Raw genomic sequence first — 26,932 nt, forward strand, 5'->3', positions numbered from 1 at the left:
GTATTATTAACTGTTGTTTTCCTGTTTTGTTGTTTATTGCTTTTCATATCTAAATAGGTTTACATTTCTTGACATTCATCTTGTTTTGCTGAATTGATTTTTTAAGTTAATCAAGACCATTTTTAGTTATTTGCTTCTCTTTGAGAGAGTTAATATACCTGTTTAAGTTGATGTTATTGCCTACTAAACAATCTCTCACCTCTCTCTCAATGAAGTCGGTGATTGTTTCTTATGATGGAGAGACTACACACAGCCTGGCTTGGGACAAAGCCAGCAGGTGAGACTAGTGGTTTTCAATGGGGCTGTAAGGCATATAAGCTAGCTGTGAGGGGTGCTGGAATTCTTTACTAGTAGAAATGGAAATACTAAAAGCTATAAACAATTTTATCTTTAAGATAACCTATGTTAGTTCCAAGATTATTCCTGTAATACTGTCATTTTCACTTTTTGATCAATATGCTTTCTTTAGTGGAAAATAAAATGACTGGGACTTTTGTTTATACAACTAAAGCCCATGATGATGTTTCACACGGAAGCACCTTCTGTCATGGGTCGTGGAACAAAACAGGCTAAATCTGTGGATCCAGACTATATTTCCTACCTTGCTGGAAATATTAGATGTCCTTGTAGTTTTTCTCATGTCCTCTCTAATTACTGTAGATTGTCATTCCCAAATTAGTTTTCTTTTTTTTAAAAAAACTCACTCTAAATCTAAAAGACTAACCCTTCTAAGCAGGCTTCAGATGTGTTTACCTAAATATTCAAGTAGACATGGGTTAGTGAGAAAGAAAGAGAGTTAGCTAGAGTTAGAAGCCTGGCAGAGTCTGCCCTACCCAGGCCTGCCCAAGAGCGCTTCCTGTAGAGAAGCTGGGTACTCAAGAAGAAGTGAAAAAAAAATTTTTTTTTTGCACCCAACAAGCCAAAGAGGAAACTGCCAATTTCTTCCTGCAGAAGACATAGTGACCCCACTAAATAGTGAAAACATAACTATTAGTGAATGATAGGTGGAAAGAGAGCGCCCTCTCAGATGTCTCCCTTCTTCCCCACCTCTGGCACAGGTACAGGTGGGAAAGAAGTATCGAGGCAAAGTTTCTGCCTCTAGGAACTGAGTTAGAAATACGTGAAGAGGTAGAGAAATAATTTTCATTCTCTAAACCTTTCCAAAATGAATCTAATGCAGCATTGTCCTGCATGGATCTTTCTGGAAGAAAATGGAGATGGCCATTATGGTCAAATGAAAGGTGACATTTTGAGAAATAATCCCTTATGTGTTTATTTCATGTAATCCGTCTTTACCTCCTCAGCAACTTTGTTTCGTCACTAAACTCTTCTCCTCTTCTCTCCCTCTTCCCCTTCCTCACCCTACCGCTTGCTTCCACTTCCCCTTCTCTCCTCTCTTTCTGTATCTTTAACTTCTCCCTTTCCCATGGGTAATTACTCACCTAGATTTGTACCCATAAGTAAAAAAGACCATCTTCCCTTCATTATACCCTCTTTTCTCAGTACAGCTTTCATCTATGTTTGTAGCAATTATCTTCATTTTCTCTTTATTTTCACATCACCCTATTTCTCTTCAGCCTACTGCAGTTCCACTTGAGCTTCACCTCTTTCTCCTTCTGGAGAGTTCAAAGCATGATTTCAGACCTCATCTTATTTGATACCTCCCTCTGATACACTGACTGTTGCTTCCTCTTCTGGAAATTCCTTACTTCTCAGTGGATAGGTTCTGTTTTGTTTTGTTTTGTTTTGTTTTGTTTTGTTATCATATGGAATGAACAGGTTTTCCTTTGCAGGTTTAGTGGCAGAAAATTTCTGGCATTCTAAGTTTTTCAAAAGTTGTGTTGGATTTGCAGGCAGCACATGGTTTTTGGAGAATGAATGCAGGTTAGTAAGTAGAAAATAAAAGCAAATGGGAGAATGAATATGTAGGGAATGATGGCAGATATAAATCCATAAGTAAGTAAAGTAAGTATTACATTTTAAGAATTGCTGAATGGAGAAATAAACTGATTATGTTAACAGAAAACAATAGCTTGAGTAAAAAGAGGTTAATTGGACATGTTGCCAAAATCTTGGAGACAATATGAGAAACTTATAGAATCAAGCCTGTTTTTATTCTGGAGATCTAAAGGATGATAAATGGGGTAGATTTCAATGATTAAGAAGACCAGAGACTTGACTTTTTACCTATTATTTTCTTTTCTTATCAGTCTTTAAAAAAATGGATTTCCAAAACTTAAAATCTCTTATTAATCTTTGTAGTGAATCTTTAGTTTATTATCACTTTTATTTTAGAATCCTAGACTTTTCATATTGTTTTGTGAATAATTTCCTGGCCTCTTCAGGGGAAGGTCAACATTTCTCATCACTCACTGTTAAAAATGGCCAGCTGGTTTCCCTTGCCTTATAACTAGGAACCTACTGCAGCTATCTTCCATGCCTTTTGAAAGTAAAAATTACTCTGATAAACTCCTGAAGCTTCCCTGAATGCACACTGGTGGTGTAACAGGACCTGATGGTTTGTGATTAGTACATCTGGCTTTTTGAAATGTCAACATTCACTTTTCCCTTATGGTGTAGAATTTTCACTGTTCCATCTTCATCTTATGGGTAACAGTCATCACGTTCATTTGTTCACTGATAATTGACATGAATATACAAATTTTTATATAAAATGAGTTTTAAAATAATATTCTTCAGCTTTTCCTCATTTAGAATTTGTGAATGGAAATGAGGTTGCTTTTAAAGACCTCCTTTAAAATATATATTTGAAGATATTTTTATCAATTGCATTCTACTTGTCTTGCAAATGAATCTTTTGTCTTTTCACCTTTATTTTTTTGTATTATAGAAACCCTTTCTCTACGTACCAGATAATTTGTCTTGCATTTCACATTTCGTAGTATTGCAGTATTGCCATTGGTCTTAAGGTCACTTTACACTTCTAGTTTAACCAGGTCAATATTCTGATGTCACCATTGTTCTGCTTTTATGTAATATTTCGTGAATATGGTCTGGTAATACTAGAATAATGTTTAAAGAACATTGAATTATGTAGGATGATTTGAATACTTTCATCAATATACCTATATCAGGAAATCAATGATATTGAAACACGTCTGAGGTTGCTGGACTCTGTAACTTCACAGTTGATGTTTATCAGTTTCCATTCATCTTTTAAGTATTAAAGACAGAGGGCTGCCTGGAATGGTGGAAAGGACATTAGTTTTAATACCAAACCAACCTTGATTAAAATCCTGACTTCTTAAGGTATGAACATTTGCCATTTATCATTGGAAAAATAATTTAACCTCTTAGATCCATAGTTTCTTCTTCGGCCAAGTAGGAGAATCATATGCTCCAGCAGGGTGGTAAGAAGAATACGTGAGATATGCTGTGAGAATTTTGGTACATGATAGGTATTAAATATGTAGAAGTTCTTCTTATTTTCCTACTCTCTTTAGAAAAAATCAGAAAAAGAGGATTAATTTTCTCTTTACTATTAAGAAATTTCCCCATATGTAATTACTTTAATGTCTTATTTGATAAAATATTGATACATCAGATGTTAAATAGTATTTCACTGGTTCAAAGCAGTAATTGGATATTAAAGAGTCCTTTCCACTAAATAGGTCATATTCTGTGAAATACTCTTTTTCTTGTTCAGAAAGAGAGCGAACCTTACTCAAACCATATGAACACAAATTTAGTGAAGTTAATCAAATCATAAAACTTTTTGGTTATTTTTATTTTATAAATATTTTATAGAAACTTGCTATAATATGACAAAAACTATTACCTAGAATCTGTTTTAAATCACTGTGTTTTACCATGTTAAATTAGTTACTGAAGCTTCAAATCTATAGATTTTCATTCTTTTTATCTTCTTTATTCATTTAACAAATATGTGGTGAGTTGCTATTACATGTAAGACACGGTTCTAGGCTCTTAGCATATGTCAGTGATCCAAACAGACAAAGGTCTCTGATCTTGAGTAGTTCGTATTTCAGCAGTAGGAGACAGTACATCTCAGAAAACAGTAGAGCAACGTGAAGGGTGCATGGAAATATCTGAATGTGGTGAGGGGAGCAGATTGTAGTAGTAAGTAGGATAATTAGGGTAGGAACCATCAAAAACTCGACAATTGAGCAAAGACTTTAAAGAAGTAAGGGGTTTAGTCATACCAGTATTGGGAAGAGCATTCCAGACAGCAGGAAAGGTTGGTGCAGAGATTTCAAGGCAGGAAGGTAGATGGAGGGATTAGTGATGGGAGTCCTGATGCTATCCTAAGGACTCTGGCACTTCCTTGTGAGTAAAGTAGGGAACTATTGGGTAGAGGTGGCAGGACCTGATTTATCTTTCAAAAGAGTCACTCTGGCTGTTGTGTTGAGAATAGACTCCAGGAGGAGAACAATAGTAAATGCTGGGTGACCAGTTAAAAATCTATGGTGAGAATTCAAATGAAAGACAATATTGGCTCAGGACAGGGTGGCAATAGTGGAGGGGTTGATAAATGGTGAAATTCTACATAAATTTAGAAAATACGTCCAGTCTGGTATTAGGACACAGGATGTGAGAGAAAACAAGGAGTCAAGTCTAAAGATTTTCACTTGAACTGCTGGAGAAATGTAGTTATGATCAGCCAAGGTGGAGATGGTTGCTGGAGGATCAGGTTTAGGGGAAAAAAAAAAAATGAAAAGTTCTATTTTGGAAATGCTGATTTTGAGAGGTCTGTTAAATACCCAAGTAAAAATGTTGAGGAGGCAGTTAGATGTCTGACTGGAGTTAAGAAGAAAGAATCATGCAGGAAATAGGAATGTTGCATGTATTTGGGGTACTTTATGGTTAATGTCATGTTGAAGAATGGCATGAAGCACTGAATGGGGGGTGTAGAAGGAAAGGTGGCCAGCTACAGAGCCCCTGAAGTCTCTTCTTGTCTGTTTCTGGTTACTTTTAATCAGTGATTAGCAAATCAGAAAATTGTATATTTGAAAAACATTTCATTTTGTCAACCTTATATTATCTTAACTGCTCCTAAGGTCTCTTAGGACCAATGTGGACCCTACAATAACACTTGGGAAGTAGACACAAACACATGTATTTCCCCAACACTGTTTGGAGATAATTGTCTCCATTTATGATAGGAAAATTCAAAAACCGTAACATTAAGAACAGAAATGTAAATGTCCTATAGTCTACTATTTGGCCGCTTCCTGCACAGTAACTAGTTTCCTGACATTAGTCATGAAAGATAAAACCATTTAAAGTTCAAATTCAGATAAAGTTTCACATAAAATAGTGGTGGTTTTTTTTTGGGAGGGAGGGTAGAGGGTAGTGATTGCAGGCACCAAAATGGAAAGTCAAAAGAGAGAAAGTAATTATGTAAATTGTGTTTCTTGAAGGCATTTAGAATTTTTAATTCACATACTCTAAGTATCTGAAAGCACATTTAGTTCCTGTTTGGAGAGATGAAAGCCTTGCCATAGCTTCATCTGCAGGCTTGTGGCAATGTTAGTTTCTCCCGTGTGTACGTGCACTGAAGAGTGGAAGTGGCTGAGTGGGCAGTTGGCAACCATTCATCGCATTGATTGCAGTCATTCATAAAACCCAGCAGCGCTGAGGGCGGAGTCAGGAGGAGCATTCCCCTGAGGCGGTTGCAGAATGTCTTATTTGCATAAATCTTCAGTGATGCTTCAGTGATGAGGGAATGCTCACATGCAGTTAGAAGACTGTCGAAGAGCCCCAATCTGATAAATCTGAGTAATTAAAGACTTTGCAAAAAATAAGAGGTCAAACTCTTTGAATTCCTAGTCCTTCAATCCGTGGTAATTCTGGGAAGTCAGCATTGTGGCAGCTTTTGTGGTCTCCTTATGTCGGGCTGAAGGAGTGAATTACACACAGAGACAGACCCCTTAAAAGCTGCAACATACTGAAATATCATTGTTGTGTCTCTTAAAGTATGAGGCGTTTATATTATTATACCAAGTCTAATGCATAGGAGATAGTGGAAATTGCTGAGGTTACACAGTTTCCATATGTTAAAACGGTCAAAACTATTAAGGTTTTATCCTTCCAAACTATGATCCAATTCAATTATAATTTTAAAGAAATGGTAATCCACACAAGCAAACAAAAATCTTGTGATTAGAAGCCCCCGAAATTGGGTAAATGATTAGCAACCTGAAACAATTAGTTTCCTCCCTTCAAAACGCAGATTCAATAGCTAGCTACATTGCTCTATTCTTGAATATTTGTCCTGTGGCCAGGATATATCTTATTATGGAAAATGTGTTGTTTTCCTGTTATATTCAGATTAATTCTAAATATATTGCTTTTGAATATTAATGTGTTTATTTTTATTATTCAATAAAACTTTAAAATTCAAAAAATTGAATGAAGTTTTTATCAGAAAGATTCTATAACATACATAGACAGAAACAGTATATTAACTTGTAATTTTAAACCAAAACCACTGGGACTTGAGATTAGACAAGAATTTTCTTACAAAGATAGGGCCCTTTTTAAATTGTTATTTTGTTTTATTTTTTTATTTGAGTTGGAGTCTCGCTCTGTCGCCCAGTCTGGAGTGCAGTGGCACGATCTCAGCTCATTGCAACCTCTGCCTCCCGGTTTAAGCAGTTCTCCTGCCTCAGCCTTCTGAATAGCTGGGACTACAGGCATACGCCACACACCCGGCTAAATTTCGTAATTTTTTAGTAGAGATGGGGTTTCACCATGTTGGCCAGTCTGGTCTCAAACTCTTGACCTCAACTGATCCACTGGCCTCAGCCTTCCAAAGTGCTGGATTACAGGCGTGAGCCACCATGCCCAGCAGATAGGGCCTTTTAGTCAGAAGAAAAAAATGTTTGCTTACAAACCTATCTTTAGTGTTGCTTAATACCTTATATTTGTTAGAAAATAGTTACTTCAGCACATATTTTTAAAAACTCTTAAGTAGTAGATTTGTTTTATTTGGAAGCTTTGTATGAATACCTAAGACTTGAGGGGAAAAAAAGAGATGAATTAAGATTTCTCATAGATTTAATTCTTTAGAATTTTTCCAAGTTGGTGATATTTCAGATATTTTCACAAATCAGTGCATGTAGATTAAAAATGCTGCGGCCAGGCGCAGTGGCTCACGCCTGTAGTCCCAGCACTTTGGGAGGCCAAAGCGGGTGGATCACGAGGTCAGGAGATCGAGACCATCCTGGCTAACACGGTGAAACCCCGTCTCTACTAAAAATACAAAAAATTAACCAGGCGTGGTGGTGGGTGCCTGTAGTCCCAGCTACTCAGGAGGCTGAGGCAGGAGAATGACGTGAACCTGGGAGATGGAGCTTGCAGTGAGTGGAGATTGCACCACTGCACTCCATCCTAGGCAACAGAGCGAGACTCCATCTCAAAAAAAGAAAAAAAAAAAATGCTGCATATGCTATTTTTAGTTAAGTGAGAATTGCTAAAGATTTTTGAATGCTTTGAAGTTTAACTTGCTGGACATTTTAGCTTGTGTAAGTTATATTAAAATTTCAGAGCTCAGAAATCCTAGGACATTACACTTCCCTAGCAACTGCATTCCTGAATGTTTTGAAGGCTGATGCATGATTGGCCTTCTCCCACCACACCGGGGAAAGAACACAAGGCTTTGTGGTTTCTGTGGATGTTGTTGACTCACATCTCTTGACCAATTCATTGAAAGTTTAGCATCAACTCTTGATGAACACCAGTTTTTAAAACTTTTATGCCAAAGGGAAGGTGTGTTGAGGTTTTGAAATAGCACCGTTTTCTTTTCTTGTCATGTAACATATTGATTTCGGAGTCTTACTGACCTTGTTTGGAATGAGCAGTGTGTGTGTGCACGTTTCTGTGCGTTGTGTCCATGTTTTCCTGTATTATTTCTTTCAGAAGTGGAGAAATTTGCCATGCAGCCTTAAGCTCTGGGAAAACAGTTTATCTACCACTGCCTCACCGGTGATCCACTTCTGGAATAATATGACTGGCCTTAAATATGAGCAGGGTAGTCAAATCTCCAAGAAGCCTCCATGAAAGCTCTTAAGAACCAGATTCATATTTGAAGCCTTCTGGATCCTAAGGGGCATTCTGTTTAGCAAAGACTAAGATGTGAGGTCTAAGTTTTATAACCAAGCCTTCTCTATTCAAAGCCATGTTTATTTTAAAGATTTTGAGAAGAAGGAATATCTGGGTCATCCATGTTCATCCTCAGATGGAGGTGTTTTCTGATTTCTGCCAATAAATGTCACCAGTGCTCTGTAAGCCCTGTTTTCATGAAAGTAGGAATATCTCCTCCTGCTGCCCTTTGGAGCTTTGTTATATTGTCTACCATCTGCATTTATTTTGTGATGCATGACTTAAGGCACAAAGACATTTAATTACTTTTTTTCACATTTTGGAGGTATCTTTTCTTCTTTTACACACACACACACACACACACACTCTTTATATATGAACATTTCTTTGATCTTTTCCTCCCCTCCTAGCATGAGGAAATTTTGAACAAGGGGGATGCCTTGAGGCCTCTCAGATCTTTTTGCATAAACAGAAAGACCGGTGTGGTGATTGATGGTGTGAAAGAAAAGTCTATATTTTTTAGTAAAATAGCAAAAGTCACAGAATATCCTGCTCAAAATTTAACATATCAACGCAACAGCTGTTCCTATTTTTAAGCTTTCAGACATCTTCATATGGTCATGCCAAAGCTTTCAGTAGCTTTTCTGCTATGGGAAAAGCTGCTGACAATCATGTTATTGATGCTAAAAGGAAAGTCAAATACAGAGGCTAGCACAGATTTTATTCGGGTATAATTGAGCTTTTGGAAGCCTGAGTCAAAGGTTTCCAACTCCAAGGGCTTTGCTGGGGCCCCAAGGTTAATGTTGAAGGGGCTTTCAAAGACTTTCCCTTAGATTGTTTTTCAGTACCGTGTTTAATTTCTAGATGTGTTCTACCCTTTTTATAATTAATAGTGCGTTGTGCTGTCTATCATGCGCCCCAGGTGTGTTGTCAGGGACATGGCGAAGCCTGCTGCCTGCAAAACACCAAGAAATGCTGAAAACCAGCCCCACCAACCTTCACCGTGAGTATGGCATTGGTTTTATTGACTGAAAATGTCGTCTCTTACACAGATCATGGTTACAGATTTATTCACATTGCATGTGAGAGTAGATACTCTGGCTGCTGTTGTATATGTAACAAAAAGGCTACTGTTGAATTAAATAAAATTAGCTGAGCTCTGGATTTAATATTTTTGTTAAGTGATGTTTCTAATACCATATTGAAAGGATTAAACTAGTTGAAGAAAAGGGACAGTTTTCTTAGGGCTCTAAAATGACAGCAATTCTTTTTTTGTTTGTTTGATTGTTTTAGATTTGGAATGTGTATGAGCTGGAATATAACACCTCAGAGAAGTACGGAGGCAAGATACAGACAGGGTGCTGAGTGGGGGCCAGTGTGTTTAAGGGAAATGCATAGGTAGTCCATTATCTAACCCTCAACATATATTATTTAAAGGTAACTGACAATTTTTAAAAGTTAATTGTCGGCTGGGCACGGTGGCTCATGCCCGTAATCCCAGCACTTTTGAAGGCTGAGGCGGGTAGATCACCTGAGGTATGGAGTTTGGGACCAGCCTGGCCAATATGGTGAAACCCCGTCTCTACTAAAAATACAAAAATTAGCTGGGCGTGGTAGTGGGCATCTGTAATCCCAGCTACTTGGGAGGCTGAGGCAGGAAAATCACCTGAACCTGTGAGGTGGAGGCTGCAGTAAGCCAAGATCGTGCCACTGTACTCCAGCCTGGGTGACAGAGTGAGACCCTGTCTCAAAACAAAACCAAAAACAAAAGTGGATTGTCCATCTAATTTCATTTTTATTATTGAATTCTTAAGTGTAGATCCTAATGATTAATTAAATGACCAACAGAAAGAGTTTCATTCACATTTGAAACTCAGAGTTGACTGATTTGATTTCTTCTCTACTCCCTGCTTTACCCTTTATTTGGTCATTGAAATGCTTATATTTTGTATATTACATACAGTAACATATCATTTAAAATTATTTATGTTTTAGGATATGAAATGTGGTAAATTTCAGGAGGCTTAATAGGTGTTATAGGTTTTACCCCAATAAGTATACTTGAATATCATCTTCCACATTTAATCAGTATTTTCCAAGAAATAAAAATAGTTTTGAATTAGCAATAGTAAAAATGATTGATAATTACATTTTAAAAAGTACAAACTTGGAAGAAGTACTTTAAATGATGTTGTCATTTTTCTTTTGCCTATAGATATTCTGACTGTATGTAAAGCCATTTTTGTATGATGGAACTTTTTGGATAATTCATAGAAAACTTACATCCCCAGTTTTCATCTTCTATTCTAGGAATTAGAAAACATTTTACTTATTTTAGAATTCAAATTCTTTGAGGAATTAACATTGATTTTAAAATCTCTTTATATTCCACGTATCGAGGTTTCATTTTAATTGGTCTCACCTATTCCAAAGTTCATTTTAAATTACACATTATTAGATATGAACTAGCATTTGCCATCCTCCAAAACAAGACATTAGATAATTTTTCTCTTACTTTGTTTTCACTTTCACAGTTGTAGAAATCTGTCGTCACTTTAATTGCACCTAGTGGAAACTTCCCTGTGGCTCCTTGAGTTTAGTGGCCGAGAAGAAGCAACTATAGATTCTTTGGATCCTGCTTTTTGACAGTCTCTTTGCTCACTCAATTCTTTTCTGTTTAAAATAATGAACTTCTCTGCCAGTGACTTGAAGAATTTAAAGTTTGCTTTCATTCCTTATGATAGCTGATTCTCTGTAGAGAGTAATGTTTGTGAATGGAACTCTCCATAGCCACATAAATCCCTTTTTAGGTTAACATGGAAAGGACAAAAATAAATTGGGAGGGGGTAATTGAGGACAGGCTTTAGCTTATAGATCAGTATTTTTAAATTTGTAATTTATGATTTTCAGTGGGTCTGAAAATCAATAGAGGCTAGTGACCAGACCTCTTTTAATATTTTTTTAAAAAATAAAAGAAAATAGAAAATATGAGTGCCTCCCAGGTTAGTATTTTAGGACAGAACTTAGATTTCTCTATATGGTAACTGTGTCAAAATATAAAATTTAATAAACATTGCAGTTATGAGGATTGCATTAATGGGTTTTAATTAGAGGAATGGCATAATCAGATTTGCTTTATCAGTGGATGTGTGTGTATAGATAATATGTATTATTTGCTTTGAGAGAAGTAGGGAAAATGGACTATGAATGTGAAGTGGGCAAAACTAGAGACAAGTAAATCAATTAACAAACTATTGCAATAGGTCAGGGAAAGATAATAAGGTCTTAACTTAGAGGAAGGAGTAATAGAGGTTATGAGAAGGAGACATTTCAAGAGCTAAGTGAGAAGTAAAATGGGCAATGCTTGATTGCCAATTGAATATGGGTTTTAAGGAAAGAGTTTAGGGGGATTACCATATTAATGGCTTGGGTGACTAAGAGCCACTACCAAGAAGTTGAATTAAAGCTGTAAACCAGATCTAGGCATAGATGGTGTATTAGCCTGTTTTCATGCTACTGATAAAGACATACCTGAGACTGGGCATTTTACAAAATAAAGAGGTTTATTGGACTTACAGTTCCACATGGCTGGGGAGGTCTCACAATCATGCTGGAAGGTGAAAGGCACATCTCACATGGCAGCAGACAAGAGAAGAGCTTGTGCAGGGAAACTCCCCCTCATGTTATCATCAGATCTCATGAAACTTATTCACTATCATGAGAACAGCATGGGAAAGACCTGCCCTCATGATTCAATTACCTCCCACTGGGTCCCTCCGCCAATACATGGGAATTCAAGATGAGATTTGGGTTGGGAACACACCCAAACCATATCAGATGGACAGTGGTGGATTCAGATTTTCATATAGTGATTTTGTAATACCTGTAAGTTATCCAAGCATATATATCTAACAAGAGGTTGGCTCTGTTAACCTTTAGCACTCAGTTAACTGGGGAAATAGATGACATCACCACAGGATACATAGAAAAAAAAATAAGAGCGAGCCCTAGGTAAAAGCAATGTTTAAGGAATGGGTAAAGTATGACGGTCCCCCAACTCAGCCAAGAAGTAGTAGTTAAAGAACCAGAAGCCAAGGTAGTAGAGGGATTCAAGGGGAATGCCCAACAGTGTTAAATGCAGCAGAAAATCAAGAAATAAGGGATGAAAAGTGTGCTTTGGTTTTGGTCATATAGAGGCCATTGGTGGCATTTACCATAGCATTTTCAATATATAAGTGGGTGGAAATGCTGTACTTCTGTAGGCTTGAGGAGGAAATGAGAAGTCAGGAAAAGGAGAGGGTAAATGTACATGACTTTCTCTAAAAGCTCAACTGAGTAGGGGAAAAAGAAAAAGAGTAGTTGGTAGAGAGACAGGAAGCAGGGTGATAGTACTCATATCACTTGGTGTATTCTATTATGCAAGTCTAGACTGATGGATACACATGTCACTATACTTTATATTTTTGATAACTATGTACATAAACTATCCAAGTGTTCCTTTTAAGTTATTGTTAAAATGTCACTCAGTCATATTTTAAGCATGCTGCCTGAGTTGTCATCACTTAATCAAAGTAATAAATATATCAAGATATTACTGGAGTTCAATGAATTGAGTCATATGCCTGCTATTCCTTGGGTATAAGATAGAAAAATGAGATATATAAATGAGATAGAATCTTTTTCTCAAGAGTTTCTTCTCAAGTTGGGGGAGGAGAAGATAGTTAGATAATCAAATAAATTATAATACTGAATAATAAATACAATACTAAAATGCGTTTAAAAAGAGAAAATGATTTATTCTGTTTGGGCTTGATGTGGTCAGGGAAGGATTTACAGAGCTGCAACAGTAATACGGATTTTTTGTTTGTTTGTTTTTTGAGACGGAGTCTCGCTCTGCCACCCAGGCTGGAGTGCAGTGGCATAATCTCAGCTCACTGCAATCTCTGCCTCCCGGGTTCAAGTGATTCTTCTGCCTCCCAAGTAGCTGGGATTACAGGCATGCGCCACCACACCCAGCTACTTTTTGTATTTTTAGTAGAGACAGAGTTTCACCATGTTGGTCAGGCTGGTCTTGAACTCCTGACTTCGTGATCCGCCCACCTTGGCCTCCCAAAGTGCTGGGATTACAGGTGTGAGCCACTGCGCCCGGCCAGTAATATGGATTTTAAAGACTGAATAGTTTAGTAGGTATGTAAATTTAGGTACCATCTTCCAGAAGCAGAAAACAATTACCCTGAGACCCAGAACATCAGGTTGTGCTGGGGTAATTTAAACCATATACTGACTACTGGAATCTGTATGCATTGTATTTTTCTTATTTGGTCTTAAGGTCTCTCTCAACAGTGGCTATAAACTCTAGCCCTGTGTCGATGGGGCTCCAGGTGGGTGGTCATGGATGTTTACAGTGTGCCTTTCATGGAATAGTTCTTCATCTTTGTGAACGGCCTAATGCTAAAGTGACTGACCTGTGACCAAATGCCCCTCTCAAAGGAAACTTGTTCATAATGGCAGATACCCCTGTGGCTCTTAACTGACCTGTGTCCACTTTATTCCTACCAAGATGTCAGGAGAGTTGTCCAGGAGAGCCCTGGCTAGGAGGAGAGTTAGGTTCAGGTGTGTCAGTCAAGTGAGACACAGAGGAGGCAACACAATAAAACACATGAAATAACAGAAGCAGTGTGTCACTGATAGATCCTAGCGAGAAGGGGCCGGCATACCTCCAAGGGCCAATAGGAAGCTGGGAGCTGTCTTAGAAATACACGTGCAACTAGCTAGTGGAGAGCAAGAGAGAGAGAGTGAGGGACTCATAGGCCAGAGCCTTTACTGGTGTCCACCTCTTACCCACGCAGGTTTTCCTCATGGAGTTCTAATTGGTCAGTGTAGATAGAGCAAGGGGGCACTAGCTCAGTGGAGTCATGCTGTACTGAGAGGTGGTCCCTGTGGCATATCTGGGGAGGTGTTGGGGGTCAGTGGGCAAATCACATATCTTGTAACTAGCTGTCCCATGGGAAGTTGTTTCACCAGGAGGCAGTTGTATGAGGTAGATCTGGATTGATCACCTTAAGGAACAGGGAGGAGGCAGAGAACTGGCAGCTGTGCCAATGGTGGCTAAACTCTGCTTCTGGTATGAGAACGTTCAATTTATATTTAAAATGGATGCCAAGGTAACATAAAATTATAGGAATTCACTGCAGTGTGTGTGTATGTGTGTATGTGGTTTCGTGGGTGGGTGGGAATTTGTGTGTGGGGGTGCGTATAGGTGTAAGTGTGTTAAAGAGGGAGAAAGATCAGAGGCAGGAAGTGCTGCATCAGAAGAATAGGACAGTTATCTAATTTGGAGAAAATAAGCAACTCGTACCTTGGCTTTGGTTTTACTTTTAATACTGCGTTTTATTTTGAAATTTGATTTAAAATAATATTTTTTGTGTGTTTTTCAGAGTTATCATGGATTTAAAAAGTCCGAGAAAGACTTGGCTACTCTTCAGTCTCAGGCACATATGTTAGGGGGACCAGGTAGGAGAGGCAGGAGGTAGAGAAGATTTGAGAAAATTTCATGTGTGGTATGATTAGAGTATAGTGATTCATTAGATGTGATAAGAAAACAAAGGAGGCAAGATAAGTCATTTTAGCTCAAGAGATTAAATGGATATGATAAAATCAAGAAGAGAGCTAATTTAGGCACTAAGGCAGGTTTACACACAGCATTAGATTCGAGTATTAGTAGCCAAGGAAATCTCCAATTGCAACACTCAGAAAACAGTTGGCTATTCTATTTCAAATTCAGGAGAGACTTAGAAAAGATACATTAATTTGTAAGCAATTACCTTATAACATAAACCATTAAAACAAGTGAAATAGCATTGGGAGGAGGTGTAGAGATAAAAGGAAGGAATATAAACGGGTGATGGGTGCACCAGGTTCTCACAAATCTCCACCTAAAGAACTTACTCATGTAACCCAAATACCACCTGTACCCCAATAACTTATGGAAAAATAAAATTTTTTAAAAAGCCAGACACCAGTGATATCGAGACATAAGTGTTATGTCATTGTTTTGCATAGACTAGGTGATAACATCATATGTTATTAAAAATTATGTCAATATATAAACATTTCATATATACAAAAAATAAACAGTCTATAGTGGGTATAACCAGTACTTAACCGAGGATTGGAGGACTTAAGAAAATTATGCAATGTCATGCAAAAACAAACTTGTCCCGGTTTTTCTGGAACTTTCCATATTTTAGCACTAAAACTCCCATGTCCTGAGAACTTCTGTTAGACCTGGGCAGACTGAATGGTTGGTCACCCTAGAACTAATAAAGTTAGAATTTGAAGGTGAAAAGCCAGAAAGAGAATATGATAGCCAAGGAAAAACTATGCTTAGCCAAATTATGTTTGCTTTTCTGTGGAAGGTGACATTATCAGGAGTAAATTGAATCATGGTACCTGAATCAGTAAATTCTGATGTTTTGTTTTGTTTGTAGTTTTTGCTGGTGATTACCTGTTTTTAAAAAATTGAGATACAATGCACATACCATACAATTCACCTTTTTAAAGAGTACAATTTAGTGGTTTTCAAAAAGCTGTGCAGCCATCATCATTATGTAATTCAGGAATGTTTTCATCACCCTGAAAAAGAAATTTCATACCTTTTAGCTTTCATTACCCCATTCTCTTCAAAATACAGCATCTGAAACCATTACTTTCTATATTTATGAGTGTGCCTATTCTGAACATTTCCTATAAATGGAATCATATTATATGTGTCTGTTTATATCTGGCTTTTTTCATTTAGCATAATGTTTTCTAGACTCAGAGCTTGTATCTGTACTTTATCCCTTTTATTGCCCAGTGATTGTATCGACATATCAGGTTTTGTTTATTCATCCATCAGTTAATGGACATTTGGATTGTTTCTACTTTTTGACTATATTATTAATAATATTGCTATTAGCATTTAGGTACAAGTTTTTGGGGATATGGATGTTCTCAATTCTCTTGAGTATATACCTAGGAATAAAATTGCTGGGTCATATGGTAACTGTATGTTTAACTTTTTGAGGACCTGCTAAGCTGTATTTCAAAGTAGCTGCATTATTTTACGTTCCTATCAATAAGAGAATTCCAATTTCCCTAAATTCTTGTTAACACTTATTATTGTCTGTCTTTTATATTATGGACATCCCAGTGGGTATAAAGTAGTGTCTTACTGTGGTTTTCATTTGTGTTTCCCTAGTGAATAATGATATTGATGAACTTTTCATGGGCTTATTGGCTATTTCTATATCTTCTTTGGAGAAATATCTATCAAAATATTTTCTTCCGTTTTAAGAATAAAATTGGGTTTTCTCTAAGGATGATCTGTCTTTCAAAATATGAGTTATTTGTCTTTCTTATTTTTGAGTTATAAGTGTTCTTCACATGTAATGGATAGAAGATCTTTGTCACATAAATGATTTGCAATATTGTCTCCCATTTAGTGAATAGTCTTTTCATTTTCTTGATAGTACTTTTGAAGCACAAGTTTTTAATTTTGATGAAGTCTAATTGATCTATTTTTTCTTTGGTTATTTGTGGTTTTGGTCTTGCATCCAGGAAATCATTCTCATATCAAATGCCATTAAGATTTCCCCCTGTGTTTTCTTCTGAGAGTTTTATACTTTTAGATCTTACATTTAGGTCTTTGATTCATTTTGAGATAGTTTTTATATATGATGTATGTGTTTTTATACATGTGTTTGTGTGTATACTTTTCCCATAGCAGATTAGGAAATATATATTTTTATGCTTGAAAATATGATTTCTTATTTATAATCACATCTCAGATTTATGTCTTACATCAATTAAAAGATTAAACAAAAATGTGAATGGGTCTTTGATATTGTGAATAGTTGGATAAAAGCTCTTGTCATTATTTCTCTATGACTTTAAGCTCTGCATACTAGACGTGATCTTCAGACTGCGTGGTCTAATGTTCACAACTCTGTGTCCTACAATAGCGGATGGCAGAAATGTCAGGGACAACACAAAAGAATGGATAATCCACTTGTAGACTGTTACCACCTCAGACACATCCCCATCATGAATATAATTTCTCTCAATGTCTGGGAAAGACCCTATAAACATTGGAAACTGGCCCACCTTTCTCTGTTTTGGGAGCTCTTGCACCCTTGCTGCTGCTGAGCCATGTGGTCTTTCCTTCACTGTTAAAACAGCTTTGGCTGAGAAGATAGCGTTAAAAGGAAGAGAAATGAATTTCTTCAACTGGTGGAAGAGTATGCAGTAGAGGAAACAATTCACTGCTTTTATGCAATGAATTGGCCTATTTCTTCTCTCTTCAACAAATATTTAGTTTGTACTGTGTGCATAACATATTGCCAGGCCCTGGATATTATCATGAACAAAGCAGAGTCTTTGTCCTTGTAAAGCTTGGGGTATGGGAGGAGACAATCTAAACAACAAACAAAAATAGATGATAAAACCCTTCTCTTTTAACAAAGGCCTAACCTGAATGCAATGAAAGAGAGCTACACTGGGAAAACTATTTAGAAAGACTGCTCAAGGAAGGCTCTAAGAGGAGGTGACATTTAAAAGGAGACTTGAAAGATAGAAATCAGCCCTGTAAAGAGCCAGAAAAAGGGAGTTCCAGGCAGAAAGGATGATGGTATGTGAAATGGTCCTTATGTGGAAAACAGAGTATCATGTTTAGGGAAGTAAAGAAGGCCAGAGAAAGCAAGTGAGGAGAAAGAGGGCAATGGCTGAGACAAGCAAGGGTTCCATCCTAGAGCTCTTGCGGGTCTTTGGATTTTATCTAAGACTTATATTGAGAAACCCTTAAAGCACTTTAAAGAAGGGGGAATCATGATCCAGTGTTGCATAGCAAATGGGTTGTAAGGAAAGAGAACTTTTAGGAGACAGTTGTGGCAGTTAAGGCAAAATATAATGGTGGTCTGGACTCTACTGGTGGCAGCTGAGATGAAGCATGTGGAATTTGGCCACATGCCAAAAGTCATGAAGTTTTGAAAGCAGTGAGGGAGAATAGAGAAGAGGAACTTCTGTGCACTAAGGGGAGGAGGCTCTAATCGTATGTCTAATCTCTAATATGCTTAAGAGGGTCACTGTTCTTTGAATGCGGAATGCATATGTACATATTTTCTCATGAAATCCTAAGCATCCTACTATGGATGCAATTGTATCTTAAATGGTATCTATTGTTGAATACTTTAGAAATCTCACTTGTATTACTGTAGGTATACTTATATAGCACTTCAAATATTGAAGACAAAAATTATGAAAGTAAAATTGAATAAAAATTGAAAGTGCTAGATTTTTCCACTTATTTAAACTTATTTAAAATTTTTTATTGTGATTTTTTTTACTCTGATAGTCTGTTGGGACAGAAGATTCAATAATTTTCTAGGTGTTTGGATACCCGTGAAGAAACTGATTTTTAAAATATATGCTAGATACAAATATTGCACCTTTTAAAAATATATCTCATTTACTGAGTAAAATCCAGTCAAGAAGAAAAAGAATATGTCATATGCAAAGGATCTTTTAGTCATATATTTTATCATGAATGAAGTTATTTTTCTGAGACAGGCCTTCTCTATACTATTTTTAGCCATGTTTATAACAAAATTGCATTGAGTTTTAATTTCTTGCTTCGTTAAAAGTTGTTTTCACATAAAATAAGAGATGTTTAATGTCACAGGCTATAGTTGTATTACCATCTGCAGTAGGGATCAATATCAATTTTCTATTGATATTAGAAAAAATGTCCAACTAGGAAAAAAAATGTTTTCGCATTTTAGAATAAAGTCAGTAGAGCCAGTAATTTGAAAATAGAGAATTCTAGGAACACTGACATTTCCAATTCATAGTTATAATTAGGAAGTGACAGAATTTTAAAAAATTGTGTGGCTTTTATAGTCTTCATTCTTTTTATATGATTTGCTGGCTTATGCAAATCGTTCTATGCCAATTCACAAAGTCTTACAAAGCCCCTTGTTCTGCCATAGCTATTTTAATGATAATATTGTGTTTTTCTCTTTCTGAATGCCCAGAGAAGATGGTGCCCTCTTCAATTCCTTGACTATTAAAAGCATTTAGTTCTGGAAGAGTAGAACTTAAGTAGTTCTACTATGTATGTGTGTGTGTGTATGTGTATGTAACTAAGGTCATGCAAGCCCAAGCAGACTTTTGATTGAGTGTATTTAATGGCAGCTTTACATTAAGCCACATGATGTGGCAACAACTGAGATTTGATGATGCTTGTACTTGGCTGGCATATGGAAGACAAAACATGACCTATGTTAGTGGCTTGCCCCAGGGTCACCCAGCAGGACAGGGGAAGATAACTGAACTCTAGACCTGAAAATCCGTGAAATTTTAGACATATACATGACAGCATTGTGTATTCCATAAAGTACTATATAAATATTGTTCATATATTCTACTCAAATAGCAGTGAAAAATCTCTACATTATTCATTTATTTTGTTAATTTAACAAATATTTACCATGATCTTACAGTGTACTTGACACAATTTGAGAACAATTTTTTTGGTCAATCCTCTCAAAACATAGACTGTATCTTTATCTCTGTATGTTTCTTATTCAGGGGAATGATGTAAAAATGCATAGAATCACTTTTTAGAAGTTTATATTCCATGACATACTACCCCATTATGTATCAAATGCTCCTTACTATGCATGAGTAGGGTAGCCAGGAAACGTGTATTTGGAAAATTTTCCTAAGTGATTTTGGCATATTCTCTTGATTTAGAATCACTGATATGTACCACTAATATGCTCAGTAAAAATGAAGATTAGATGGGCTGGGTGATAATTTTATAAGTCAAAATTAATGTGAATATCACTGAATTGGACCTCTCTTTCAAAACTCATGTACAGATATTGCAAGGATAAATAAATATTGGCAATATTATTATTAGAAAGTTGCTGTGCCTCAGGGCTCAGCCTGGTTACTCTGTGAATCACTGCTATTTCCTCTGCTCTTCTACAGAGTCATTTGTCCAGGATGAGAACAGTCTGCCCGTGCCAAGAAAATAGTTGGTTGTTGTGAAAAAACAGGAAGCTTATAGCCAAAGGAGGCAAAATATAATGGTGGTGTGGACTCTACTGGTGGCAACTGAGATCGGTACCCACTGGCTACTGCACTAGTGTGAGAAGGAAGATATTAAATAAAAGAAAAAGATAATGCCTAGGACCTTGGGCAAAGCATGCAGTGAATTAATGTGCATTTAGTGGAAAATGATAATGGTGAATAAATGAATGCACTCATGTATTATATGTATAACAAATCTTAAACATTATTAATGTGGGTAAAAGTTCAGGAGTCAGAATGAAGCCGTCAGGCAAGGGGGACATTGAATATATAGTCTGATTTGAAAAGCATATTTGGCCAATGAGTTGGAGGAATACAAACCTGTGAAAGGCGGTTGAGGCCAGTTTATGAATGTCCTTGAAGTCCAGCTTTGATAAATGGATTTTACTCTGAAGGGAGACACCAAAGTATCTGAACATGGAGCTATCTAGTTGAAAGGAAAGTTTCAGGATAATGAATTTTTCAGGAATATGCATGATGGATGAGCGTACGGCATTCCTGGAGAAAAAGGGACCAATTAGTAGATGATTAAAATAGATGAGACATGGCTAATAATAGTAAGAATAATGGCAATGACTCCAGAAAAAATGGATGAGAGAGACATTTGAAAGAAGAAACTGGTACGCCTTAATGACAAGTGGATGTAGTTATGAAAGGGACAAGTAAGAGATAAGACAAAAATTTTCTGAGATTTTGGGACCGGGAATTACCAAAGGAGAGTTAATAAAAAATAAGGATAGAAAAGACAAGTACTTCTAGGGAATTACATTCCTAAAGTATGCATTTCTTTTCTGATTCCTGAGAGAAATCCACAGAAAAGAAGATTCTGTGGCACAATGGAGAGAATCATTCCATATGGGAACATCAAAAAGAAGAAGAGCACACATCTAAATTTTCAAAACTTCTCACCAGTCTAAGTTCTGCATGAGATTAAAGCAGAAGAGTGTCTAATTTTAGCTTTTTGCTGATTTTCTATCAACTCTGGTAACAATAACTGCAATTATATGTGTTGTGTTTTAGGCACTTTATGTGCATTTAACCCTCATGAAACTTTATAAAGTATTGTTACTGTCTCCATTTTACATATGAGGAAACTGAGGCACATAAAAGAAAATCATTTGCTCATGTTCATTTACCCACTAATAATCACATTCATTTACCCACTAACTTCTGGTTATTCATTTTAACTATTCAGGTCAGGATTCATTGGCAGCATTCTTCTTGCTCAATCTTGGGCTAGGATCTAGTGGGGTTAGAATACAAGAATACCATAGGATTCTTAATTCAAATAATTCATTCTAATATGGTAGACATAATATATAATCAGTGAGTAGGTCACACTCTTTGTGGTATTCACCCCACATTAGAAAAAATTCATAGAAAAGATGAAAGTTGACAGAGAATGTACAAAATTGCCATTGGTAATGTTTTCATCTAAGTTTCCTTATTTATGAACCATGAAGGCTCTTCTTTATTTTGCTTGCAGAAAGGGGGTTTAATCTCTAATCCGGCAATACTTTTAAAGAGCACTAGTCATTTGGCAGTAAGTCGTGTTTTATCTTGGGATATGTTTTCTCTGGTTGCCTTAGTTTATTTTTTTTTAAATCATTCACTTTTTCATTTCTTTTGCCTTGTCTCTCCACCTGCAGTGCTCACCTCTTGAAGAAAGAGACTGTATTGCGGGGAAGTCATTGGTGTACTATAATGCATACTACTAAGCTATGCCATTGGAACTTGATATAAATTGCTTTTTTTTTTGGTTTGAACTATGATTTGATTTGATTTGAATACTGAATGCCAATTGACAAATGATTTCAAGATGGATTATATTATCTCCCTTATTGATAATGGCAAACCAAGCCGCTAAACATTATGGAGTAGAGGATATGGAGGATCAGGGAGGAGAATAAAGGCATCTTTCATTTTATCACTTTGATTTTTCTAACTCTGCATTTCCATGCAATTCCAGGGAGCCATTTCCACCTTCTATTATCCTTTGAAGCATTAAAAGTGTTAAAATACTTGGACTGGTTCTTTGCAGTCTTATTTTACTATGAGACCTTGTTAGTATGATATCTCAGCTGATAATCTTGGGCCACATTTATGAGAAATGTTCAGGCTTGGAAAACATGTGACTTTGAGTTCTATTTCAGGGTGTGTGTGACTGTAGGTATTAACACAAAATTTAAAGTTCTTGCCTTCTACAGTGCATGCTACTTTACACATAAGGGTGCTCAAATATTATGTTGTTTGTTCCAAGTTAAAATGGAACTGAGCTCAGTATTTCCTTCCACATCACACCCCAACAAACCCAAGCACAATCACACTCATGCATCCTTCTTCACCTTCTCTCATCTATTTATGACATTTCCATTCTCACAGTCACGCAGATGGGAAACCCCTGAGTCATCTTCAGCTCCCCACTTCCTTGTGTGCTCCCTAAGTGTAATCAGTCACTATGTCCTGTCAGGTCTAATTCTGAATCTCTGAATCGTCTCACATCTGTTCCTTCTGTCAGTTCTCACTCCCATCCTCATATTTCAGGCTCTCCTTTTTGCATGGGGTTGGATACCCCTTGGCCTTTTGTCTTCTATTCCTTTGCTAGTCTAATTCATCCCACCCAGCTTTGCTCAGAGCACCTGCCCTCTCTGAAGGCCTTTAGGTCCAATAGTCCATGTATAAATTAAGTCCTGCCTGCACAGTGCCTGATTGTCTTCTCTTCAACACTAACTTCTCTGGTCTAAATGTTTTACAAAACCACAATATTCCCTACTCATTGAAGATGTCCTTCCCTTCTATTTCCACCCTGAGCTTTTGCCACTGCTTGTTTTAATATCTCACCCACTCCTCTTTTTCCACCAATGATAATCCTGCCTGTGACTCAAGTCTCTGCTCCAAAACAATTTCCTCCAAAACGTACTTGACCACCCCCTTCACCAAAATTTTTTCTTCCCTGAGCTTTGGTTATACCTGCCTTCCTAGAGCACACATTATGTTCTACCTCTTATTTGTGTGTTTCTTGGATCTGCTGTAAGTTTATGAGCTCTATTTTAGTTCTCTATTATTTTCCTAATTGTTGTAAAAAAGGGTCAATAGGTTCTTAAGTGGGATTGGATACCAGAATGAAACCACCAAGAGCGTGCTTATGCTCTCACTCTCACACTTGGTCTGTCTTTCTATTTCTCATTTAAATATTAAGTTTAGAGATTAAGTTATACAGGGAAAGGCCCAGTCAGTATTGTATAATCAGAAAAAAAGGGTTTTTTATTATTGACATAAACTTGATTTTTTTTTCTTTTCTTTCAACATTGGCATAGGGACTATGACATTTTTCTTTTAAGAAAATTTGAGATTGTACAGCCAGCCTAAGTAAATTCTCAGTTAAAAGTAAATAAGTCATCAGATGTGGTTACCAGAAGAGGGATGTTGCAGAATACACAACAAGAGAAATGACTACTTGCCATCTTCTTTGTGTTTTCTTTCCAGACTGTCCTGAATGCTCAGATGTGGAGCACAGGGACTGATTTATGTTTTTTCTGCACAGATTTTATGTCTACTAACTACACAAAACTTGGGGGAAATAAATCGTGGATAAATTTTAAGTACAAATATGAAGAAGCTACTTACATAGCAAACCATCTTGTATATTTAAAAGATGTTCTTTCTTAAATTCCATTTTTATCATATTACTGTCTGATTAAAAAATGTATTTTGGTTTGCTGTTGCCTATTATGTGAAGCCTAAATTCCAATGTCTGGATTTCATGGCATTTATCTTATCTTTGCTAATTGCTATTATGTGTTTATCATAGGTTTCCACATGCTTTCAGTAACATTCTGTAACTTATGAAATATGTTAATTTTTACTTATTGATTGATTTATGTATAATCAATTGTAAGTATAGTTGGTTATTTCAATAGCTATAACCAGAATGTATTAGAGACAAGGAAACTGTATTTTTAATTGAACATTGGATTTCTCTAATATGTTTCTATCAGCCTGAGAAGAATGCAAAAAGGCTTAAAAAAATCTCTCTATTCTGAAATGCTAAATAATTCTTAGATGAAATAGAAGGAGGCACAGAAAGGGAAATGGGAAGTAAAGGTTGTGGACATGCCTAGAGGGACTCAAAGCTAATGTTAAGAGGATGATCTTTGAAGGAAAAGAAAAAAAAAACTGTACTGCTGGAGCTACACTGTGACAAATAGGGCTGTGTCTCTACCTTTTGCAGAAGCAGCAAATGCACAATCTTATGAAAAAAATGTACAAACCACAGTGATACTAAAATTTTTTATCTGGCAATTTATAATTTACAAGCCCTCAACACATTAAACCTTAGTTATTTTTTTTTCCCAGAGAAGAAGGCATTATTATATTATACTTTGTGCTTTGAGAAAATTAATGCTCAAACTGGTTACCAGTACTTGATGGAGCTATTACTCAGACGTCTGTTTCCAGGTGCTCTTTTTATTTCATTGCATAGAAACAAGCAGAACATTGTAAGTTGAGTCCTGTAAGTTGAGATTGTAAACCTTCATATCTATGTATCCATCTGTGTATGTATGTATGTATGTATGTACATATCTATCTATCTATTATGTTTGTATCTATCATCATTATTGCCTATCCATCTATCTATAAGCTGATGAGGGTGGTATAAAAGGAAGGTCCAACATCCTCCCCTTCCCTATTCCTTAGCACTCCTACACTCTTCCTCCTTCACACAAGCACTTTGTACTCCACCAATACAGATTGTAGTTCACCAGCACACAGCAATGTACATGAGACAGCCCATACTAGCTTGGGAGAGTCAACTGTTAGATATTCAAAAAGTTTGCAATCTAGTTTAAATAGGGCTATTATTAAAACTGAATTATGACTGGGCGTGATGGCTCATGCTTGTAATCCCAACTCTTTGGGAGGCCATGGCAAGAGAATTGCTTGAGCCCAGAAATTTGAGACTAGCCTGGGCAACATAGTGAGACTTCTGTCTCCAAAAAAATTAAAAAATAAAACATTAGCCAGGCATGGTGGCGTATGCCTGTAGTCCCAGCTACTCGGGAGGCTGCGGTGGGAGGGTCACTTGAGCCCAGGAGTTCAAGGTTATGGTGGGCTATGATACACCACTGCACTGCAGCCTGGGTAACAGAGTGACACCCTGTCTAAAATAAAATAAAATAAAATAAAATAGATAAATTATATTAAAATAAAGGTAAATTCTCAACTCACCAACTTCCTAATTATTTTGATACATGTCACGGTCTATGCTCTTGAGTTATGTACGTCCATTATATATTATATCTTCATGATGGAAATACTGCACTACACATCTTTTACCAATTCCATGTTAAAGTAACATCCTATTTAAAGTTTGAAATATGTCTTGGGTGGGAGTATTTACACCATGGAAATTGACAAACCCTATAATTCAGTAATTGGTACTTTCTTTTTTCTTTTCTGTTTTTATTTATTTAGTTTTTGAGAAACAGCCATTAAACATTTATCAGCACACCACTGCAAACACACTCTGTTGAGTCTCTCCTTCTTGCCTTTGTAAATGTTCTTTGCTCTGCCTGGAGTGCCCCTCGCTATGTCTGAGACATACATGTATGTGTATGGACACACACACACACCAGTAAACTTCTTTTAATCACTTTAACTAGTGTCATTTCTTTCCAAAAGCTGCTTATGCCTCCTAGGCAGGGTTAGTCTCTCTACTTTGTAGTAGTTCTATACTTTGAATATCTTTACTTTAACATATGTCATCCTTTATTACACTTAGAATTGCTAGATTTAGCAAGTAAAAATACCAACCCTCATGAAATTTAAGTTTCAGATACAGTTAATATTTTTTTCATAAAAGTATGTCTTATTCAATACTTGGGCATACGTATACTGAAAAATTATTTGTTGTACATCAGAAATTCAAACTTAACTTGATGTCAAGAAGCCATCACAACTTTGGGTTTTGTTTTTTTTGTTTTTTTTTAATGTTTCACCCTCTCAGTAGAGAGATACTAGGTCTTTTCTCATGGTGTCCATAATGTCTAGCACAAAGAATGGCTCATAATAGGAAGCTTGTTTGTTTGTTTTAATAATATGCATACCATGATTTTTCTTATTCCTCGTCTGACTGAATCATTTCTAAATATTTCTGGTGGACAAAATCAGGAAAATGGAGATGGTGGAATTAGGACAACCAGATAGAAGGCTAAGGCAATAGGCCAGATGAGTGATGGCAATGTGTGATCAAGAAACTGATGATGCCTTGTCGTGGGGAGAAGAGCATGGATTATAAATAAGAATCTAGTGCAGAAACAACTAGACATCATGACTGGATATAGATGTTGAATGAGGAGAAAATAGAAATGACTCTGAAGTTTCTTATTTGGGCAATGGAGTTGATGGCACCATTAACTGAGAGAGAAACAAAAGATGTGTAGTTGATAAGAAGCAGTAGAAATAATTGAGGGATTCCATTTGGGATATTCTAAATTGGATGTGTTGTGACCAGGCATGATATGAAAAATATTTTTCCACCAGTCCAGTGTGGGCATTGCATTAGAATGAATATCAATCAGTTGGAATGGGCAATAGCCCAAGGGTGCTGCTGTGTGAGAGTGCTTTTGACTCAGTAAAAATGTCCAATAGGGAATCATAACTAAGGGTCTGAAACTCTGGGCAGAATTTGTGTCTAAAAATTTTGGGGCTC

General features: G+C 36.6%; 1 protein-coding gene across 40 annotated transcripts in view; it reads left to right on the forward strand.

The window, feature by feature from the left end:
- The window catches only part of RIMS1 (regulating synaptic membrane exocytosis 1), a 516,521-nt gene that overhangs the window by 73,626 nt on the left and 415,963 nt on the right, over positions 1–26,932 (forward strand). For 39 of the 40 annotated variants that reach the window (XM_034962340.3, XM_034962337.3, XM_034962336.3 and 36 more), the window contains exon 2: positions 9,008–9,088. The exons of the other annotated variant lie outside the window; for it this stretch is intronic. In XM_034962340.3, coding sequence (XP_034818231.1) covers positions 9,008–9,088 — 81 coding nt within the window. The remainder of the gene's footprint in view (positions 1–9,007; positions 9,089–26,932) is intronic. 40 annotated transcript variants of the gene reach the window in all.

The sequence above is a fragment of the Pan paniscus genome, chromosome 5, assembly GCF_029289425.2.
Source record: "Pan paniscus chromosome 5, NHGRI_mPanPan1-v2.0_pri, whole genome shotgun sequence".
In the NCBI taxonomy this organism is placed as follows: domain Eukaryota; kingdom Metazoa; phylum Chordata; class Mammalia; order Primates; family Hominidae; genus Pan; species Pan paniscus.